This window comes from Choristoneura fumiferana, chromosome 27 (genome assembly GCF_025370935.1).
Source record: "Choristoneura fumiferana chromosome 27, NRCan_CFum_1, whole genome shotgun sequence".
In the NCBI taxonomy this organism is placed as follows: Eukaryota; Metazoa; Arthropoda; class Insecta; order Lepidoptera; family Tortricidae; genus Choristoneura; species Choristoneura fumiferana.
Window position 1 is genome coordinate 10,279,319 of NC_133498.1, and position 18,860 is coordinate 10,298,178.

The 18,860-nt window shown below is 40.2% G+C and overlaps 1 protein-coding gene across 3 annotated transcripts in view; it reads right to left on the minus strand.

The window, feature by feature from the left end:
• LOC141443440 (uncharacterized) overlaps positions 1 to 18,860 on the minus strand; it is a 50,996-nt gene that overhangs the window by 4,436 nt on the left and 27,700 nt on the right. The window contains exons 1-12 of one of the 3 annotated variants that reach the window (XM_074108739.1): positions 15,741 to 15,846; positions 14,757 to 14,838; positions 13,519 to 13,654; positions 12,074 to 12,189; positions 8,529 to 8,610; positions 7,472 to 7,591; positions 7,056 to 7,196; positions 5,455 to 5,701; positions 4,087 to 4,240; positions 2,635 to 2,727; positions 1,524 to 1,545; positions 526 to 584 (exon numbers count right to left, since the gene is read on the minus strand). In XM_074108739.1, coding sequence (XP_073964840.1) covers positions 526 to 584; positions 1,524 to 1,545; positions 2,635 to 2,727; positions 4,087 to 4,240; positions 5,455 to 5,701; positions 7,056 to 7,196; positions 7,472 to 7,591; positions 8,529 to 8,610; positions 12,074 to 12,189; positions 13,519 to 13,630 — 1,146 coding nt within the window. In that variant the 5' untranslated portion in view covers positions 13,631 to 13,654; positions 14,757 to 14,838; positions 15,741 to 15,846. Of the gene's footprint in view, positions 1 to 525; positions 585 to 1,523; positions 1,546 to 2,634; positions 2,728 to 4,086; positions 4,241 to 5,454; positions 5,702 to 7,055; positions 7,197 to 7,471; positions 7,592 to 8,528; positions 8,611 to 12,073; positions 12,190 to 13,518; positions 13,655 to 14,756; positions 14,839 to 15,740; positions 15,847 to 18,860 lie in introns of those variants that run through there. The other 2 variants (XM_074108738.1, XM_074108740.1) reach the window with 2 other exon arrangements.

Below are 18,860 nucleotides of genomic sequence, written 5' to 3' on the forward strand. Positions count from 1 at the left end.
TGTGTGTTACGAAAATCAACGAATATGTTAAATTAAAACTCTAAAACTAACATTCGCCTTTAGCAGGTAATATAAAATGGCGGATTAGCCACGTAGAAAGAGTAGCAAATGCTACGGCCCCGCGCGTCTACAGGCCCCGTCTGCCAACGCTTTTTGATTGTAAAAAATATCAATTTAGATAATAGCGTGAAATTATTTCTCAAATTAATATAAGTCGGTACAAAACTGTCACTACTATACCAACACGAAACCGCAAAAGAAAGATATGCTAACAAAATTATTGGCTTTAATGTTTTTCTAATACAATAAACCTCAGGCAAATCAAGGGGCCCGTGAAAAAATTTGCTGGTTGTTTTAAGTTTATGCATATTCGTCCATTTTCGTAACACACGTGAAGCTGCGTTTCAAACACTTCTGAACTAACGTTCCAATTTAACGAAACGTAGGTACTCGAATATAGTCAATGAATTAAGAAAACATGGCTGTGAATGCGTATAGTTAACCTAACCCTACAAGGCCACTTACTGCCACAGGTAGCCCGCAGAACTGCCACGGCTTAGGGCCTAAAGACAACGATGGAGAGCCTGAAATAGAAAAACTGAATTAAATATACCTATCGAATAATAAGATCAGTCTCACAAGGCCGGCAACGCACCTATGATAGCCCTCGTGTTGACAGGTTTCCATGGGTGGCGGTGATTGCTTCCCATCAGGTGATCCACATACTCGTTTGGCTCCTCTTATATAAAAAAATACTTATGTAGATGTAAGGCTCAAGAAGGACAATAAACTGGCCAAGTTCGTGTCGGGTCAAGGATGTGTAGGGTTCATTAATAATGCGGCAAATATATATGAGCTTCTGTACACGGCGTTTTTTAAGGGTTCCATAGCCAAAATTGCAAAAACGGAACCCTTATAGTTTCGCCATGTCTCTCTGTCTGTCCGTCTACGGCTTTGCTCAGAGACTATCAATGCTAGAAAGCTGTAATTTATGTAAACTATGCCGACAAAATAGTACAATAAAAAATTCAAAAAAAAATTTTTTTATAGTACCTCCCATAGACGAAAAGTGGGGGTGTTTTTTTTCTCATCCAACCTTGTAGTGTGTGGTATCGTTGGATAGGTCTTTTAAAATCAAAAACGACTTTAAAGTGCAAATTTTCATTAAAATCGAGCGCCCCCCCCCCTCCCCCTCTAAAATCTAAACCGGTTGGTGGAAAAATTAGTAGTACGTTAAGTATATCAATCTTACAAGGAAAATTATAACCGTTAAATTTTCTTGAGAATTATTAGTAATTTAAGAGTAAATAGCAGCCTAAGGTATAAAATAAAATATACCTAAACTTGGAAGTTTCCGTATAAAATACGAAATCCTTAGAAAAATAAATATTACTATTTTTTTTCGTAATGGCTACGGAACCCTATTCTGGGCGTGTCCGACACGCTCTTGGCCGGTTTTTAAACGTGCGTTCGACGTGTGTTATAGAAACGGGTCATGGCTAATCATTAAACAAATTTCTCACCGGCACTTGCACTATCTGATTCCTGAAAAAGAAAAAAAAGCAATGCATAAATATTTGTTAGGTAGGTAGGTACTTTGCATTCCAATTAAAAACTATTGATTCCCAATTTTGCAAAAATACCCATTGCTATTTCCATTTCTACAGATTCACATTTCAACGGATTTCCAGTCTCACAAAAAAAATAGTTGGGAATGCGTTGAGTTGGGAATCTTAAGTTGGGAATACGTTGAGTTGGGTGGGAGTCTGTTGAGTTGCGATTCTGTCCAATTGGCAATCTGTACAAATTATAATCATTAAAAAAATGTGTACATTTGGGAATGAGCTGTATAATCCGAGATGGGCATTAATCGATAAATTTTTTAATCAACTAATCAATCGATTGAACAATCAATCGTCACATAAATCACGATTAATTTAGTCGCGATTAAATTTATCGACGGAGTATTCGAATAACATTTGATCTATCGTCATTTTAATCGACTTAAATTCACGATTAAATATCGATTCAAATTAGAATTAAAAAATGTCTTTTCATGCGTTGTTTACCTGGAAAATCATTCTAGTATGTATGCTGTGAGATATTTATTACAAATAAAATTTATTTATTCCTAATATTAATCGAGAGAAAATTAATCTAATGAATTAATTGATTAAAAAATGAGTCGCCGGTTATTAATCGACGATTAATTTAATCGTGACTAAATTAATCGAAAGTCTTACGACTAAGATTAATCAATCATCATTTTTAACCCCCGACACAAAAAGAGGGGTGTTATAAGTTTGACCGCTATGTGTGTCTGTATGTCTATGCGTCTGTGTATGTGTGTCGTCTGTCTGTGTGTGGCACCGTAGCTCTCGGGTGGACCGATTTGAATGCTGTTAGTTTTTAATTGAAAGCAGGTTTTTTTTCAGCCGTTTTTGAGATATTGAACTTTGAAGTGACAAAGTCGGGGGTTTTCCAACTTTTTGTTGGCTAGGTTAGGTTATTAATCGTTAATCGCGATTAAATAGGCTAATCTTAATCGTGAACAATCATTAGTCGATTACATTTATGCCCATCTCTGCCTATAATTAGTTTAACCAAGGGTTCCACCAATGCAATAATACTTACAGATCTTTTGAACACCTTAGAGCACAAACTGTGGTGTTCTCTCTTATGTCTCTCGTACCTGCTCTGCATAGTAGGACATACTGGATACGCCAGCTGAAATTAATTAAAGAATGACACTAAGTACATCGTTCCACGTCCCTTAGGAGCTAAGCTTCATAATTTATTAAGTACTAGATGTTGCCTGGGACTACATCTGCGTAGAATTCTTTTATCACTATCCCACGGGAACTCAGCAAATTTTCGGGGTTAAAACTATTCTACATTCTTCCCGGGGACTCAAACTACCTATATACCGAATTTCATCTAAATCGGTTCAGCGGTCTAGACGTGAAGAGGTTACAAACAAACAAACAGACTTACAAACTTTCGCATAAGTGGGAAGTAGTTTTTTTTTCAGGTTTCATAGGTTTTATGTTTAGATAGTTTTTGGGAAAAGAAGCTGAACAATGTAAAGAGCCTTTAATTAGGCTGTGTTTCCATTAAAGATGTGCGAGGAATACGTTTGTCATATTCAAAATTCAAATTCAAATTCAAATGATTTATTCAGTAAATAGGCCGCAATGGGCACTTTTACACGTCATTTTTTAAACTACCAGCGCTTTCGGAAAGACCATCATTGCCAAGAAGAATGCGCCGCAAGAAACTTGGCAGAAAGTCATTTTTTCATAATAATATAATTACAAATAAAATACTTAAAAACTATATACAATTAAAGAAAAAAACAATACAAAAATAATAATAATAAAAATACAAGGATGTATGGGGTCCCTTAGTTACAATACTAAACACTAACTATATCTAAACTATATCTACGTTCAGTGGAAGTGTAGAATGCTTCCACCGTCATAAATTTTAAAATAATAATAACAATAATTTAGTTCTGAAATATACATTTCAGGTCAAGTAACCATTAAGCTTTTGGATTTCGAAGGCAAGTTCACGTCTGCCGCCCCCAAAGTTAGCTCACACGCACTCATGTCATGCCTACCTAGCTATTACCTAGCCTCGCCCCACTCAGCTGTTTCCATTAGAGCTGTGCGCTACGAGGATAGTTAAATGGAGCTATTCTATTGATGCATTAAAAACAAATATCCAAAGAACACAGCCCGAAGAATTGCGAAACTGAAGTTGCAGTGGGCGGGGCACTACTAGCAGGATTGATAACCGATGTGGTCAGAAGGTTCTCGAATGGCGTCCGCGGACCGGGAGACGAGCTGGCGGTATGCCTCTAACAAGATGGAGCGACGACCTGGTTAAGATCGCGGGATCGCGGTGGATGCGGAAAGCACAAGACCGGTCTGAGTGGAGAGCCTTGGGCTATGTCCAGCAGCGGACGTCTTTCGGCTGACATGATGATAATGATGATGATGAAAAACAGATTCTCGCACATCTCTTTTGCAAACGTAGCCATAGAGACCCAAAATTGTACCCGTGCGAAGCCGGAAACCTTACCACGGGCTCCTGTTCTCCGAACACCTTGACCAGACTGTCGCGGAGGCTCCGCACGGTCCGGTCCTGCCGGTCCGGCTGCGTCCGGTCGCCAGACGCCACGCCCGGCGGGGGCCGCGCGATGCTGCTGCTCAGGTAGTCGAAGGAATCCCTGACCCTGGATGTAGAGGTATTTTCAACCAACTTCAATTGTATGTTTGTTACGCGATAACTCCGCCAATTGTGGGCCGAATTTCAAAATTCTTTTTTAGTTCTAAAGGACATACTTCCGAGGTGGTCCCATTAACACCAAGTCAGGATCTGATGATGGAATCCTAAAGAAATCGAGGGCAACCCTCGAATTTTTTACTTTCAGAAAGTATCATTTGGTGAACTGGACCTGATGATGAAGACCGTGGGTACCGGTACACTGTTATAAAATAATATAACTATGCCGTATTTGAGCTTAATGGAATCGTTGTGAGATGCACTTTGGCTGCAAATCACTAAAAACTATGAAAAAAAAAAATGGAACCGACTTCAAAAACCTTGAAAATAATTTATTACTAGTTTGAAGTCGGTGCCTCAGCACAAGCCAGCAGGAATGATTAAAGCCAAATACATATGTAGGTGAGGTAGACGACTATAGTTCCACTCCTGCTGGCTCGTGCTGAGGTAGCGAGTTCAAACCAGTAGAAAATTATTTTCAAGGTTATTGAAGTAGAAACCATGTTTTGTTAAAAAACTTTTTTTGTAAATTATATCGAAACTATTATACCTATTATGTAGGGCTATCGGTTAAAGCGTGAAAAGGTGACAGACAGATGGGCATCCTATGTACAGTCAGCAACAAAGATATGAATACAGCCAAAGTGCCAAAAATATGTATACAGGACTTTATTGCCTGAACATTAAGGTCGTGTATACATATTTTTGAAACTTTGACTGTATTCATATCTTTGTTGCTGACTGTACCGTTGTACCCTGAGTTTATCTCTCTGATTTCAACACAATTTAGAAGGTAGACTCAGTTCATGATTCCGAGCTGGAAAAACAAGGTCTCCAGATGGATGTGTCCGTTTTGTTACGAATTTTTCTTAATATTTTTCGTAATAAACGGACACATCCATACAATATTTTGGGACACATCAGGAGACCCTGTTTTTCCAGCTCGGAATCATGGACTGAGTCAGAGTCACTAAATTTTGTTTAAATCGGAGAGATAAATTCAGGGTACAACGGTAGATAGAAATGCCCAGATTGATTGGTCGATAAGTAAGTATATCGATGTACTTTTACCTAGTATAGTATAACCTACTAATGAAAATCAAATGAGCAATGACTCGGTCAATCAACAATGAAAACTGTATAGTCTATTTACTAATACTGTACCTTATTTCTCGACTGCATCCAGGCGTTGGGGACTTGTACCCCGACCTGATCTTCTTCGTCTTGCTCTTCGTCTTCGTATCACACTGTTTGGCCAAATCGTCTCTCTGGTCGCTCTTCTTGATTCTCCCAAGAGCTTGAAGGTTCTGAGTATTCTTGGGCATCTTTGTAGGTTTATCGACGCTGTTATCGCTGTTCTGTTTTTCGTAAAAGTTTCGTACACTCTTCGAATAGTGAGAGGATTTAGAAACTGAAAAAAAATGGTAGTTGATGAAAAAAAATCGCGTGTGGGAACTACGCACCAAGTCCTCTCATTCCGTGAGGAGGCCTGAGCCGAGGAGGACGAATATAGGCCTATGTGATGATGATGATAATATTATTAAATCGCTCGCAATTTATGATAATAACGGCTCAGTTTCATTGCTTGAAAACTCGGTCGTCATACTGACTTCCCGCAAGCGATATAGCGATTAGTGAAACCCAAATACAGCAGGGCTACTATGAAACTCGAAACTCGAAGTTCGTGTCGTACTTACCGTCCCTCTCGCTCGCACGAAGCCACCCAAATCACGCATGCGGGCGGGTCCTTTCGACCAGTGCAAACGGTTCCCCGAATGCAGGCCTTATGGCACGCGTTATGAAAATCTCCCGTACCCTACATATGCGGACCCTATCGACCAATGAAAATGGAAAATGACTTTCTGCCAAGTTTCTTGCGGCGCATTATCTTCTTGGCAATGATGCATGGTCTTTCCGAGAGCGCTGGTAGTTTAAAAAATGACGTGTTAAAGTGCCCATTGCGGCCTATTTACTGAATAAATGTTTTGTATTTGATTTGGTTCCACGAATGCAGACCCTATGGCATGCGTTATGGAAATCTCCCGTACCCTACATGCGGGCCCTATGGACCAATGAAAACGGATCCCCGAATGCAGGCCCTTGCATGCGTTATGCTGGCACTTCACTTGGCATATTCACCGAAATATTTGGGTGTACGAATGAGATGCACTATTTCATTTCTAGCATGAACGGTGGAGATGTCAATAGCGCAACGCGAGTACACAACACCAAGTGAAGTGCCCCCATTATGGAAATCTCCCGTACCCCGCATGCAGGCTCTATCGCCCAATGAAACTGGGCATAGGCTGCGCTGGTACAGATCTATTAAATAATGTTTTTCCATCGTATTTGTCGGATAAGTTCGTATTAATATTGCTTTCAATCAGCTTCAGTAAGCTAGTTGAGATAGCAAGATGAATAGGTACCGTGAACTGCTTCAACTTTGCCCTTTGGCCCCAACATTGCCTGATTCAATTTAGAGTCGATAACTAGCACCTTTCTAGGTTTTTAAACGTTTATCCCCCCATAATAATAATTCCCGTGTAGATAAAAGTTTAAAACCTATAAGAGTGCTAAGTTATCGACTCTAAATCGAATCAGGCAATGTTGGGGCCAGGAGGCAAAGTTGAAGCAGTTTACGGTACGAATTTTTCCGACAAAATACGATGGCACAACATTATTCGATACATCTGTACTTAGATGAATGATTGATACCAATCATTCATCTAATCATCTGTATTAAGTATAGAATAGTAAAAACTTACAAAACTTCTCTTGAGTCTGCTTGATCAGCTGTTGCAGCAGTTCGGCGGAGGGCGAGCGCTCGGCGAGGCTCGGGTATTTCCGGAGAGACTTCGCGAAAGCGGCGAAGTCGCGGTGCGTCTGCTGGCTGGGGCTGCAGGGAGCTAGAAAAGGACAACGTTAATCCTACTGATGTTATAAAATGTTTGTGAGTATGTGTGTGTCTGTGTGTGTGGTGTGTGAGAGAGAGAGAGAGAGAGAGAGAGCAACATTTATTTACACGTATTCGATAGGTACATAGAAAAATACGTTAGAAGAAAATTTGTAACAAGGCTATCCAGCCTTGTTGATTTTCAACCTCTTCCTCAAATTCATGTTTCGGTTCATTTATACATCAATTCAAAATTTTAATTTTCCGGGTCCGGGTCCGGGTTTTTACCTCTGTCAGTGGATGGGCCTCCCCTGTAGCTCTGAGATCCGGTGGGAGAGATGGGGGAGGGAGAGCGGCTCCCGAGGGGGGACTCTCTCCCGTAACTATCCACCTCGAAGTTACCTTGAGCTGGAACACAGAGATATAATAATGTAGATTTTTTTTTTCGATTTTACCCGCAAGTTAATTATGTAGCAAGTAACGGAAATTAAGAAAAACATGGTGTAGAGGTGGCGCACCCAATTTTAATACCTCTGCTACTTATAAAAATAGTAAATAACACTAAAGTTAGTAAATAACAATAAACACACAGGACGGGTGCGGGGCGGGTCGGGTCAGGAGTGCGGCAGGCCTGCTATTTACTTAGCTCTATATCAGAAGTTCCCAAAGTGGTCCAAGGGGGGCGTTCAAGTAATACGTAACGCAATTTTTGGAGATTTTTGACCCCCCCATGTAACGCGCCGTAACATTTTTCTTTACCCGACCATTTTTTCAGCTTTTGCTTTAGCAGTTTCCGAATTAATAATAATAATATTAATAAATCTTTATTGTTCAAAACACATGTATAATTACAATATGAACCCTGGAGAATGTGTTAGTTTTCACTGTGTTACAGTCTCCAGTAGAACTATACCATAAGTGCGAGAGACAAACAATGTATTTCCTAACAGATACCCTCTGATCTCAACCCTCGTTGCTATCAAAAGTATAAGATAAATAATAAATAAATAAATAAACTAATTATTAAATCAACATTTTTTATTACAAATTTAGTTCACAATTAAACAACTTTAAATTACTACAATAGTAAGTAAGGCCGCGCGCCGCTCCATTTTGTCAAATTACGGGACAAATACGGGACATGTAGTAATGGGACGGGATGATCAATTACGGTGACAGTCCCGTATATACCGGACGGATGGCAACCCCTCGTATATAGGCCACGTAAATAGGCCCGTCGAACTCCCAACCGACCAGCTACTGATCCGCTGCCGTCCAATGTGTTGTGTTTAAGATTTTGCGGAAGAATTTTTAAGGTTTGAAGAAGTTACGGAACCATACGTACTCCGGCAGGGTTCCGGCCGTTGTGGGGGGAATTCAGTGAGATTAATTGGAGGGGATGAGGGCGACATTTTGCAGTGGGCTAGCTGCAACAACACGAATAAATAAGAAAAAAAAAAACATGTTTAGTGCAAGCTGTTATCTTTTAGAATAATTGAAACTCAAACTCACAAAATTTATTGACAACAAAAACACTACATCACAACAAAAACACAGTAAAAACATAAATAGGAGACGAGAGAAAAATTAAAGACGTATATATGCTGTAGTGTGATGCCAAAAGGACTCAGTTCAGCATTAATTTTAATTTATTGATTATTAGTACTATAAGTAGGTATGTATTTTTATTAGGTACCTACCTATAGATATTTTATAATTATATTTTGTTAATGTTCGATTAATCTTGATAAAAATTAATAACTTTTTGACAAAGTGCACCTATTGGAAAGCACATTATGGGAAAGTGTGTTTTACGATATTAATCCAAAAATTAGTCCGAATAATACCACAGTTGATGTGGTAGATGCTATTATAAAGACAATACTAATAGAACTACATACGTATTTCACTAACACCATGAGACATTGATGGATCCTAGTTATCTGAATAAATATTTTTTATTATTATTATAAATGCAACAGTATCCAGAACTGTGCCAAGTAGCGAAACGGTGCGGTTTTGCGTAGCGAAACTGTAAAACAGAGTGGAGATTAGCAGTGTAAAGATGACGGTGTATTCCCACTAATTCCATTCTATTGACTGTACTATAATAGAGTTCTATAATGGTACTGTCAATGGAGCAAGTGGGAACACACCATGATGACTAGGAAAGCTGTGAAACTATGTGCAGATGAATGACGTAAAAATACGAAGCGAAACTGTGAAACAGTGGCATAAAATATAAGTTATGTAAAAAGATGCGCAGCGAAGCTTGTAAAAAGCTTGTGCAAGCCACTGGCATAGGTCAAATCCATAGCGAAGCTGTTAAATATTGCGCATATAAGCCACCGCTCATATGTACACTACAACAATGAGTACTTTGTGCAAAAATACATGGCAAAGGTGTTAAAATGGTGTGCAGATCAGTACCACTACCATGAGTTTACAGTGACGCCGTACTCGATAGCGACGACGTAAATTATTTGTAGAGGCGATGTACCTACAAATCTCCATACAAATAATTTACGCCGTCGCTATCGAGTACGGTCACTGTAAACTCATGGCAGTGATACATCGCCTCTACAAATAATTTACGCCGTCGCTATCGAGTACGGTCACTGTAAACTCATGGTAGTGGTGCGCCTCTACAAATAATTTACGCCGTCGCTATCGAGTACGGTCACTGTAAACTCATGGTAGTGGTACAGCGCCTCTACAAATAATTTACGCCGTCGCTATCGAGTACGGTCACTGTAAAACTCATGGTAGTGATACAGCGCCTCTACAAATAATTTACGCCGTCGCTATCGAGTACGGTCACTGTAAACTCATGGCAGTGATACAGCGCCTCTACAAATAATTTACGCCGTCGCTATCGAGTACGGTCACTGTAAACTCATGGTAGTGGTGCGCCTCTACAAATAATTTACGCCGTCGCTATCGAGTACGGTCACTGTAAACTCATGGCAGTGATACAGCGCCTCTACAAATAATTTACGCCGTCGCTCGCTATCGAGTACGGTCACTGTAAACTCATGGTAGTGATACAGCGCCTCTACAAATAATTTACGCCGTCGCTATCGAGTACGGTCACTGTAAACTCATGGCAGTGATACAGCGCCTCTACAAATAATTTACGCCGTCGCTATCGAATACGGTCACTGTAAACTCATGGTAGTGATACAGCGCCTCTACAAATAATTTACGCCGTCGCTATCGAATACGGCCACTGTAAACTCATGTAGTGGTACAGCGCCTCTACAAATAATTTACGCCGTCGCTATCGAGTACGGTCACTGTAAACTCATGGTAGTGATACAGCGCCTCTACAAATAATTTACGCCGTCGCTATCGAATACGGTCACTGTAAACTCATGGTAGTGATACAGCGCCTCTACAAATAATTTACGCCGTCGCTATCGAATACGGCCACTGTAAAACTCATGGTAGTGGTACAGCGCCTCTACAAATAATTTACGCCGTCGCTATCGAGTACGTCACTGTAAACTCATGGTAGTGATACAGCGCCTCTACAAATAATTTACGCCGTCGCTATCGAGTACGGTCACTGTAAACTCATGGTAGTGATACAGCGCCTCTACAATAATTTACGCCGTCGCTATCGAGTACGGTCACTGTAAACTCATGGCAGTGATACAGCGCCTCTACAAATAATTTACGCCGTCGCTATCGAATACGGTCACTGTAAACTCATGGTAGTGATACAGCGCCTCTACAAATAATTTACGCCGTCGCTATCGAATACGGCCACTGTAAACTCATGGTAGTGGTACAGCGCCTCTACAAATAATTTACGCCGTCGCTATCGAGTACGGTCACTGTAAACTCATGGTAGTGATACAGCGCCTCTACAAATAATTTACGCCGTCGCTATCGAATACGGTCACTGTAAACTCATGGTAGTGATACAGCGCCTCTACAAATAATTTACGCCGTCGCTATCGAGTACGGTCACTGTAAACTCATGGTAGTGATACAGCGCCTCTACAAATAATTTACGCCGTCGCTATCGAATACGGTCACTGTAAACTCATGGTAGTGATACAGCGCCTCTACAAATAATTTACGCCGTCGCTATCGAATACGGTCACTGTAAACTCATGGTAGTGATACAGCGCCTCTACAAATAATTTACGGCCGTCGCTATCGATACGGCCACTGTAAACTCATGGTAGTGGCGCCTCTACAAATAATTTACGCCGTCGCTATCGAGTACGGTCACTGTAAACTCATGGTAGTGGTGCGCCTCTACAAATAATTTTACGGCCGTCGCTATCGAGTACGGTCACTGTAAACTCATGGTAGTGATACAGCGCCTCTACAAATAATTTACGCCGTCGCTATCGAGTACGGTCACTGTAAACTCATGGCAGTGATACAGCGGCCTCTACAAATAATTTACGCCGTCGCTATCGAGTACGGTCACTGTAAACTCATGGTAGCGGTACTGTGGTGTAAAGATGCATAGCGAAACTATGAAACAATGTGCAGATGAGTATAAAATTCGTAGCAAATCTGTAAAAAGGTGTGTAGAGATGAGCTATGTAAAGAAACGTGGCACAACAGTGTCACACGAGTGGTGTTCAAATGCGTAGCGAGGTTGTGCAAATGAGCGGTGTTAAAGAAATTAAGCGTAGCCGATGTAAAGATGTGTAGCGAAGCTATGAAATAATATCGTCGGGTGACAACCAGAAGTCACTAATTAGGTAGGTAGGTACCACTTAAAGTCAAGAAGGATAATCAAACTTATGCATAGCATCGTATTTTGCAGTTAGTGACTTCTAGTTGTCAACTTGTCACCTGACGTTATGCTCAGATGCGGAGTGAGGTTGCGAAGTGGAACCGACTATGTTTCTCCAGTTTATGGACCTGATAGGTGCTGGTGTAGCTCCCGGGGTAGATCTGTGAACTCTCGTCGGCCTTCGGACCTCGCGTGTCCACGCCCCTGCTGAGACGAGACGGAATGGCCGGGTAGGAAAAAGTACCTGGAACGGTCGATTCGGGCGTTAAGCCTTAGGCTACGTTTCCATTAGAGATGTGTGAGGATGCGTTGCGAGGAATGTGTTTGTTATAAACCAATAGAAACGCTTCATTTGACGACCGGATGGCCAAGGGGTTAGAGAACCTGACTACGAAGCTTGAGGTCCCGGGTTCGATTCCCGGCCGGGGCAGATATTTGTATGAATAATACTAATGTTTGCTCTCGGGTCTTGGATGTTTATGTTTAATATGTATTTAAGTATGTATTTATCTATATAAGTATGTTTATCCGTTGCCTAGTATCCATAGTACAAGCTTTGCTTAATTTGGGACTAGGGCAATTGGTGTCAAGTGTCCCATGATATTTATTATTATTATTATTTGACGAAAATACAAACTGAAACATGGATGCACAGAAAAAACCCAAAAAAAGAGACCAGCGCTGGGAATCGAACCCAGGTCCTCAGCATTCCGTGCTGCGTGCCATACCCCTACACCACCGCTGGAAAGGAGTGTAGACACAAATTTCTCCCATGCACCACACATTTCAGCCTCCTTTTTTCTTAGTCACTTTTTTCTTATTGCTTTTTGCCCGCGGCTTCGCCCGCGTGGAATTCGGTTATCGCGCGCTGTTCCCTCGGGAACTGTGCAATTTTCTGGGATAAAAAGTAGCCTATGTCACTCTCTGGCCCATAAACTATCTCCATGCCAAAAATCACGTCGATCCGTCGCTCCGTTTCGACGTGAAAGATGGTCAAACATACAAACACACACACTTTCGTATTTATAATATTATAATATAGTATGGACTTCACAATGCCTGTTATCGAATGGAAAAACAATTTTTAAGCTACCTTTTTAGGCTGACAGTCACATTTGGTGTGCTAAAGCCTCGTTAAAATATAAGAGAAAAAAAGCTACCTTTACAAATAACAAAGTTATAAAGGTTTGAAAGTCAAGATTAAACAGAGAAAGGCATATTGCATGTGACGTCACACGCAAGTAGCGCCTGTACTTGCTGCATAGAGAAAGCGTTTGAGAAAGAGAGAGGTATATAGATTTTCAAAAAATCATTATAAATCCAAATTTCAACCGATTTCAGTTTTCTCTTCGCTAAATTATAATATATCTTTTTTTCTTCTTCAGCCCATAGCCACCCAATGCTGAGTGTAGGTTTAGGCATCCGGCATTGCTCGCCACTCATCTCGGTCCAGTGCTCTCCTCATCCAGCACCTTCCCGCCACTTTGACCAGGTCGTCGGTAATAATATAATATAAGACATGGCAAATTCAGGAGTTGTCAAATACCGTATTTCCTGTGGAATCTGTACTTACCCAATGCCAGTCGGCTCCTATAATCCTGGTCTCGAGGTCTTCGGTCCAACAGCATCACAGCCACTGCGTCGGCCACGCCCAATACCACCACGCCCTCGCCGCCGCCCTCCATGCCTTAGTGTGGAAGGGGGATGTGCTGCCAACATAACAATATTTTATGCAATAGTTTATTAAGAAGGAACATATATTTGTATGTCCTCTAAAGGGCTGAATACACTGTACGACAAAATGTAGGTATTAATTAACATCGAATTAAATGTATTCTTGCACATAAAAAGGGCCAAAAAAGACGAGAGGCGTGGGTTACGATGTGAGCGTAGCGAACATTGTAAGACGAAGACGCCATGCTTTTTTTTTACTTAATTCTACAACGTAAGTTTGTCAATTGTGTTTTGTTTCTTTTTGTACAATACTTCTTCTACGATTAGAATAGATACTCATTAAATAAACAACAAAATTAGAGAAAAAAATCTTCAAACTTTTTTAAACTTAGAAAAAACTGAAAAACGCAAATAGACGGTAAAATAATAAGTAATAAACGAGTGGAAAACATGAAAATAATAAATAATCTATGGTAAACTTTGTTTTTAATTGACGTGCTTACTTGTGATGATCGATAAGTTTTTGTTCTACGTAAAAACCATACGAATTAAGTAATTTCTGTAATTTGTTAAGTTAATAGTAGAGCTTGAAAAAAGGCCAGGTCAAGAGTAGGTACCCTAAACCGAAGAGCATGTATGAAGGGAATAATGAAAGTGGACGAAGCGAAACAAGTATGTAAGGATCGTAGCAAGTGGAACGAAGTGGTCTCTGCCTACCCCTACGGGAAAGAGGCGTGATTATATGTATAATAATAATAAATAATAAATATCATGGGACACTTGACACCAATTGACCTAGTCCCAAACTAAGTAAAGCTTGTACTATGGATACTAGGCAACGGATAAACATACTTATATAGATAAATACATACTTAAATACATATTAAACATCCAAGACCCGAGAACAAACATTCGTGTTATTCACACAAATATCTGCCCCGGCCGGGATTCCAACCCAGGACCTCAAGCATGTAATAGTACAGCATCTTTGTTGCAACGTTTTCGGATTGTTGCGTATTGGACAAAACAATTAAGACAGTAAATTCCACTTGGATCAATCGCATGTCGCAACAGCTATCCATGCTCCTGAAGGAACAGCTGGACTGATTTCGATGGAATTTGTTATGGTATACTTACAGACATCTTGATGAGCTTCAAGGAGGAACAGCAAACGTCTGGTCGGCAGCAGCCCTGCCACGTGTCGCAGTGGGGAATGGGCCTGGGGAGTGTATTACATAACACATCAAATAACGTCTCAGCGTAATGCTGAGTCAGCGACCGTTTCGCTGACACAAAATTGTATGTATGTATGTAAATACTTTATTGTACATAAAACACAAAAATAATACAAAAATAAAACAACAAAACAAAAGAGAAAAAGTGTGTATTAAGTATGTTACTATTTTCATGTATTTTTTGTTGGTTTATTTGTGTGTAATTGTGTAAGTTTTATTGTAATTGTGTGTCTTCCGTATTAGTGAATAAACGTCTTCTTCCTTTCTTTAAATAAATAAGGTTTCAAAGGTGGGTTGGTTGGGGGCGGTTCGGTGCAATTGGTAGTATACACGCACCTATGGCCAAGTGGGTTCATATCCTGTTCGGCGCATTCAATAACTATTTAAAACTTATGTATTTGGAAATCAAGAACCCATAAACCATAGAGAGCTACCCTAAGAACCATAAATAAACACTACCCTGTACCCTGGCTAAAAATATTTTTAACTAAACAGCTGTTGATGCCCCAAATAAAATAATAAATAAAAAATAAAACAAATTAAGTCGTGATATCAAACACCCTTTGAAAACTACATTATTTCATGTTCACAAAAATGGAAATAATTTTAAGCTTTCGTATTTTTACCCCGGACGCAAAAAGACGGGTGTTATAACTTTGACGCCAATGTTTGTCAGTCTGTCTGTAGCATTGTAGCTCTTAAATGGATGGACTGATTTCGATGCAGTTTTTAAAGTGAAAGCGAGTGTCCTTGCGGTGATTCCTAGCTATTGGCCCAGATGTTTTTGAGATATTCAATTTTGAAATAACATGTCAACTTTTGTTAGGTTATCTATCGACAAAAAAGCTTAAGTAATATAAGTAAGTACAAATATCAAGTTACTTACATGATAATTTGAATACTTTTAGAACTTCGACGAAACTGACTGGTAATAATTCAATTCATATAAAACAATTTAGAATTTTGATTTATCAAACACAGCTCTCATGTCATGACAACGTTATTTCTGTCATTTCAATAAAATGTTGAGAAGGAATGTTTCTTCTTAGCTGTCAAATTTCGGGTTATTTATTACCTACCTAAAATGTAAAAAACCTGCTTGGTAGAATTCGATACGACAGGTTTTTGTGAGATATTTTGTTCAAGGATTATGTATAGGTTTGTAGGTGTACCATCAGCCAAATATGTGGTCTACCACCCTAAAGTTGATAATCGTTTGCATGTCATAAAACAATAATGCCAAGAGACGTATTTGTCAACTGGAAAGTCCGACCTTAGCGACATATAAATTTGATAGGAACTTGTTTGAAAATTGATAGACCACTTATTAGGCTGATGGTACCGGAGGGGCAACTACGAAATTCGAAAATCGAAGTTCGTATCGTACCGTCCCGCTGAAGCTAATATTATTTAATACGAGAAAGAGAGGGATGGCACGATACGAACTACGATTTTCAAATTTCGTAGTAGCCCTTCTGTCCGCGCCCGCAGGCGTGCGCCCGCGCACGGCAGTGCACGAATTACTATGCATTTTCCCGAACCTATGTCCTTTCCTTACCAGAAAACCGGAGGAGGTTCTCAAGTCGACGCGTATATACTTATATTTTTTATTCGTTATATGTATATTTGATCTCGAATCTTGGCTGTTTATATTTAAGTACCTACCTAGTATGTATTATCTTCATACTACTTACTATAAGTATGTTTATCCGTTGGTTTCTACCTATAGTAGGTACAAACTTTGCTTACTTTAGGACTAGGCTATATTTATTATTTATTTATTATTATTATTATAACGACTGGATGGCAACGAGCAAGTGGGTCTCCTGATGGTAAGAGATCACCACCGCCCATAAACATCTGCAACACCAGGGGTATTGCAGATGCGATGCCAACCTAGAGGCCTAAGATGGGATACCTCAAGTGCCAGTAATTTCACCGGCTGTCTTACTCTCCACGCCGAAACACAACAGTGCAAGCACTGCTGCTTCACGGCAGGATTAGCGAGCAGGATGGTGGTAGCAATCCGGGCGGACTTGCACAAGGTCCTACCACCTGCATATAGTTGGCATTAATTTATTTTGGTACTAGCCTTTGCCCGCGGCTCCGCCCGCGTGGTATTCGGTTATCGCGCGCTGTTCCCTCGGGAACTGCATTTTTCCGGGATAAAAAGTAGCCTATGTCACTCTCGGGCCCATAAACTATCTATATGCCAAATATCACGTCGATCCGTCGCTCCGTTACGGCGTGAAAGACGGACAAACACACTTTCGCATTTATAATATTAGTATGGATTTATTGATGAGTCAGAAAAAATATATTCTTTGTATGGAAAAGTACTACGAGACTATGCCCACTAGTCCGTTCCTGCCACGTTCCTATTACGGTCATGGCACGATACGGTGAAGTGGATAGCCCTTTAAAGTCAACGGAAACCAAAAGTAACCCGAGGCCTTATTGCCTAATGTTTCTGACGTTCGCGATCGCGATAAACTGACAGATTTTGTATGCGAAAACTGTCATTTGATATGCGATCACGAGCGCCAGCCGTGGTGGCATAGTGGTTTGACCTATCGCCTCTCAAGCTGAGGGTCGTGGGTTCAAACCCCGGCTCGCACCTCTGAGTTTTTCGAAATTCATGTGCGGAATTACATTTGAAATTTACCACGAGCTTTGCGGTGAAGGAAAACATCGTGAGGAAACCTGCACAATCCTGCGAAGCAATTCAATGGTGTGTGTGAAGTTCCCAATCCGCACTGGGCCCGCGTGGGAACTATGGCCCAAGCCCTCTTGTTCTGAGAGGAGGCCTGTGCCCAGCAGTGGGACGTATATAGGCTGGGATGATGATGATGACGAGCGCCAGTAACGTTAGGCAACACGGCCTCCGGTCGGTGTATATGTTTTGGCGAGCGCAGCGTAGATAAAATATATGTTGATTGCGACCGTTAGCTATTACGTAGTTGAGACAATATTTGGGGTCAGCCGTTTTGAGAATGATAACGGTCGCGACGGCGAAATTTGGTCAAGAGGTTAGGTATGACAATGTATATATATATATGTATATACAGAGTGTAGGAGGAAATAGCGAGGGCAGACCGAGGGTGCGGACGATGAAAATGTTCTTTTTACCCGACTGCCCCAAGGAGGGTTATGTTTTTGAGCGTATGTATGTATGCAAGTATGTATGCATGTATGTCCATTTCTTTGGTCCTCGCTGCAGCCTAAACGGCTGGACGGATTGTAACATATGAGGTATCATTGGATTCGTCGTAATTGTCGGAGTGACATAGGCTATATAATATTTCAATATGGCGTCTTCAAAAAAAAATATGGCGAAGGAATAAAAATATATATTTTGTATTCTAACATATGGGAATCAAATGAAAGCTAATAATTAGCCCATTCTAAATATATATGTGGGTTATAATTCAAATCGTAACCAGCTCAAAAAAATCTTGTAATGGGTCCCGACTGTTGAACCTTAAATGAACTTCTTGACAGAGTTCTAGAACACTACACTTATTTTCTTCCTTTACTTTTTAAGACAGTCGGGGTTTTTGATTTTTTTAAATTTAATGTTCTTTGAAAATTTTTATTGGTAATAGTTACCAACAAATGTTTAGGATTTTAAAATCTCCTTTAAATTGGCATGTTTTTAAGCTTATTGGCAACTAGACGGTAGTTTTCTTTTCACCATGTGAGCTGAATGTTCGATCAATGTACGATTGAAAACGCAAAAATTAAGTTTGCGATTTATTTGTATAAAATCCAATGTAGTCTCTCAAAAACGGTGATGCCTATCTGATAAACACAAGAATATTACTCAAGAATATTGAGCAAAAATTAAAATTAAAAAAAATAGCTTAAAATGGTGCTATGACGAAAACATTGAACAAGGATGCTCATTTTCGAAAAAAACCTAAAAGTCCAAATAACTCAGCAACCGTGCAAACTTTTACTAAACCCATTATAGCTTAAAGATAACGTCCTAAGGCACTTGTCTCAC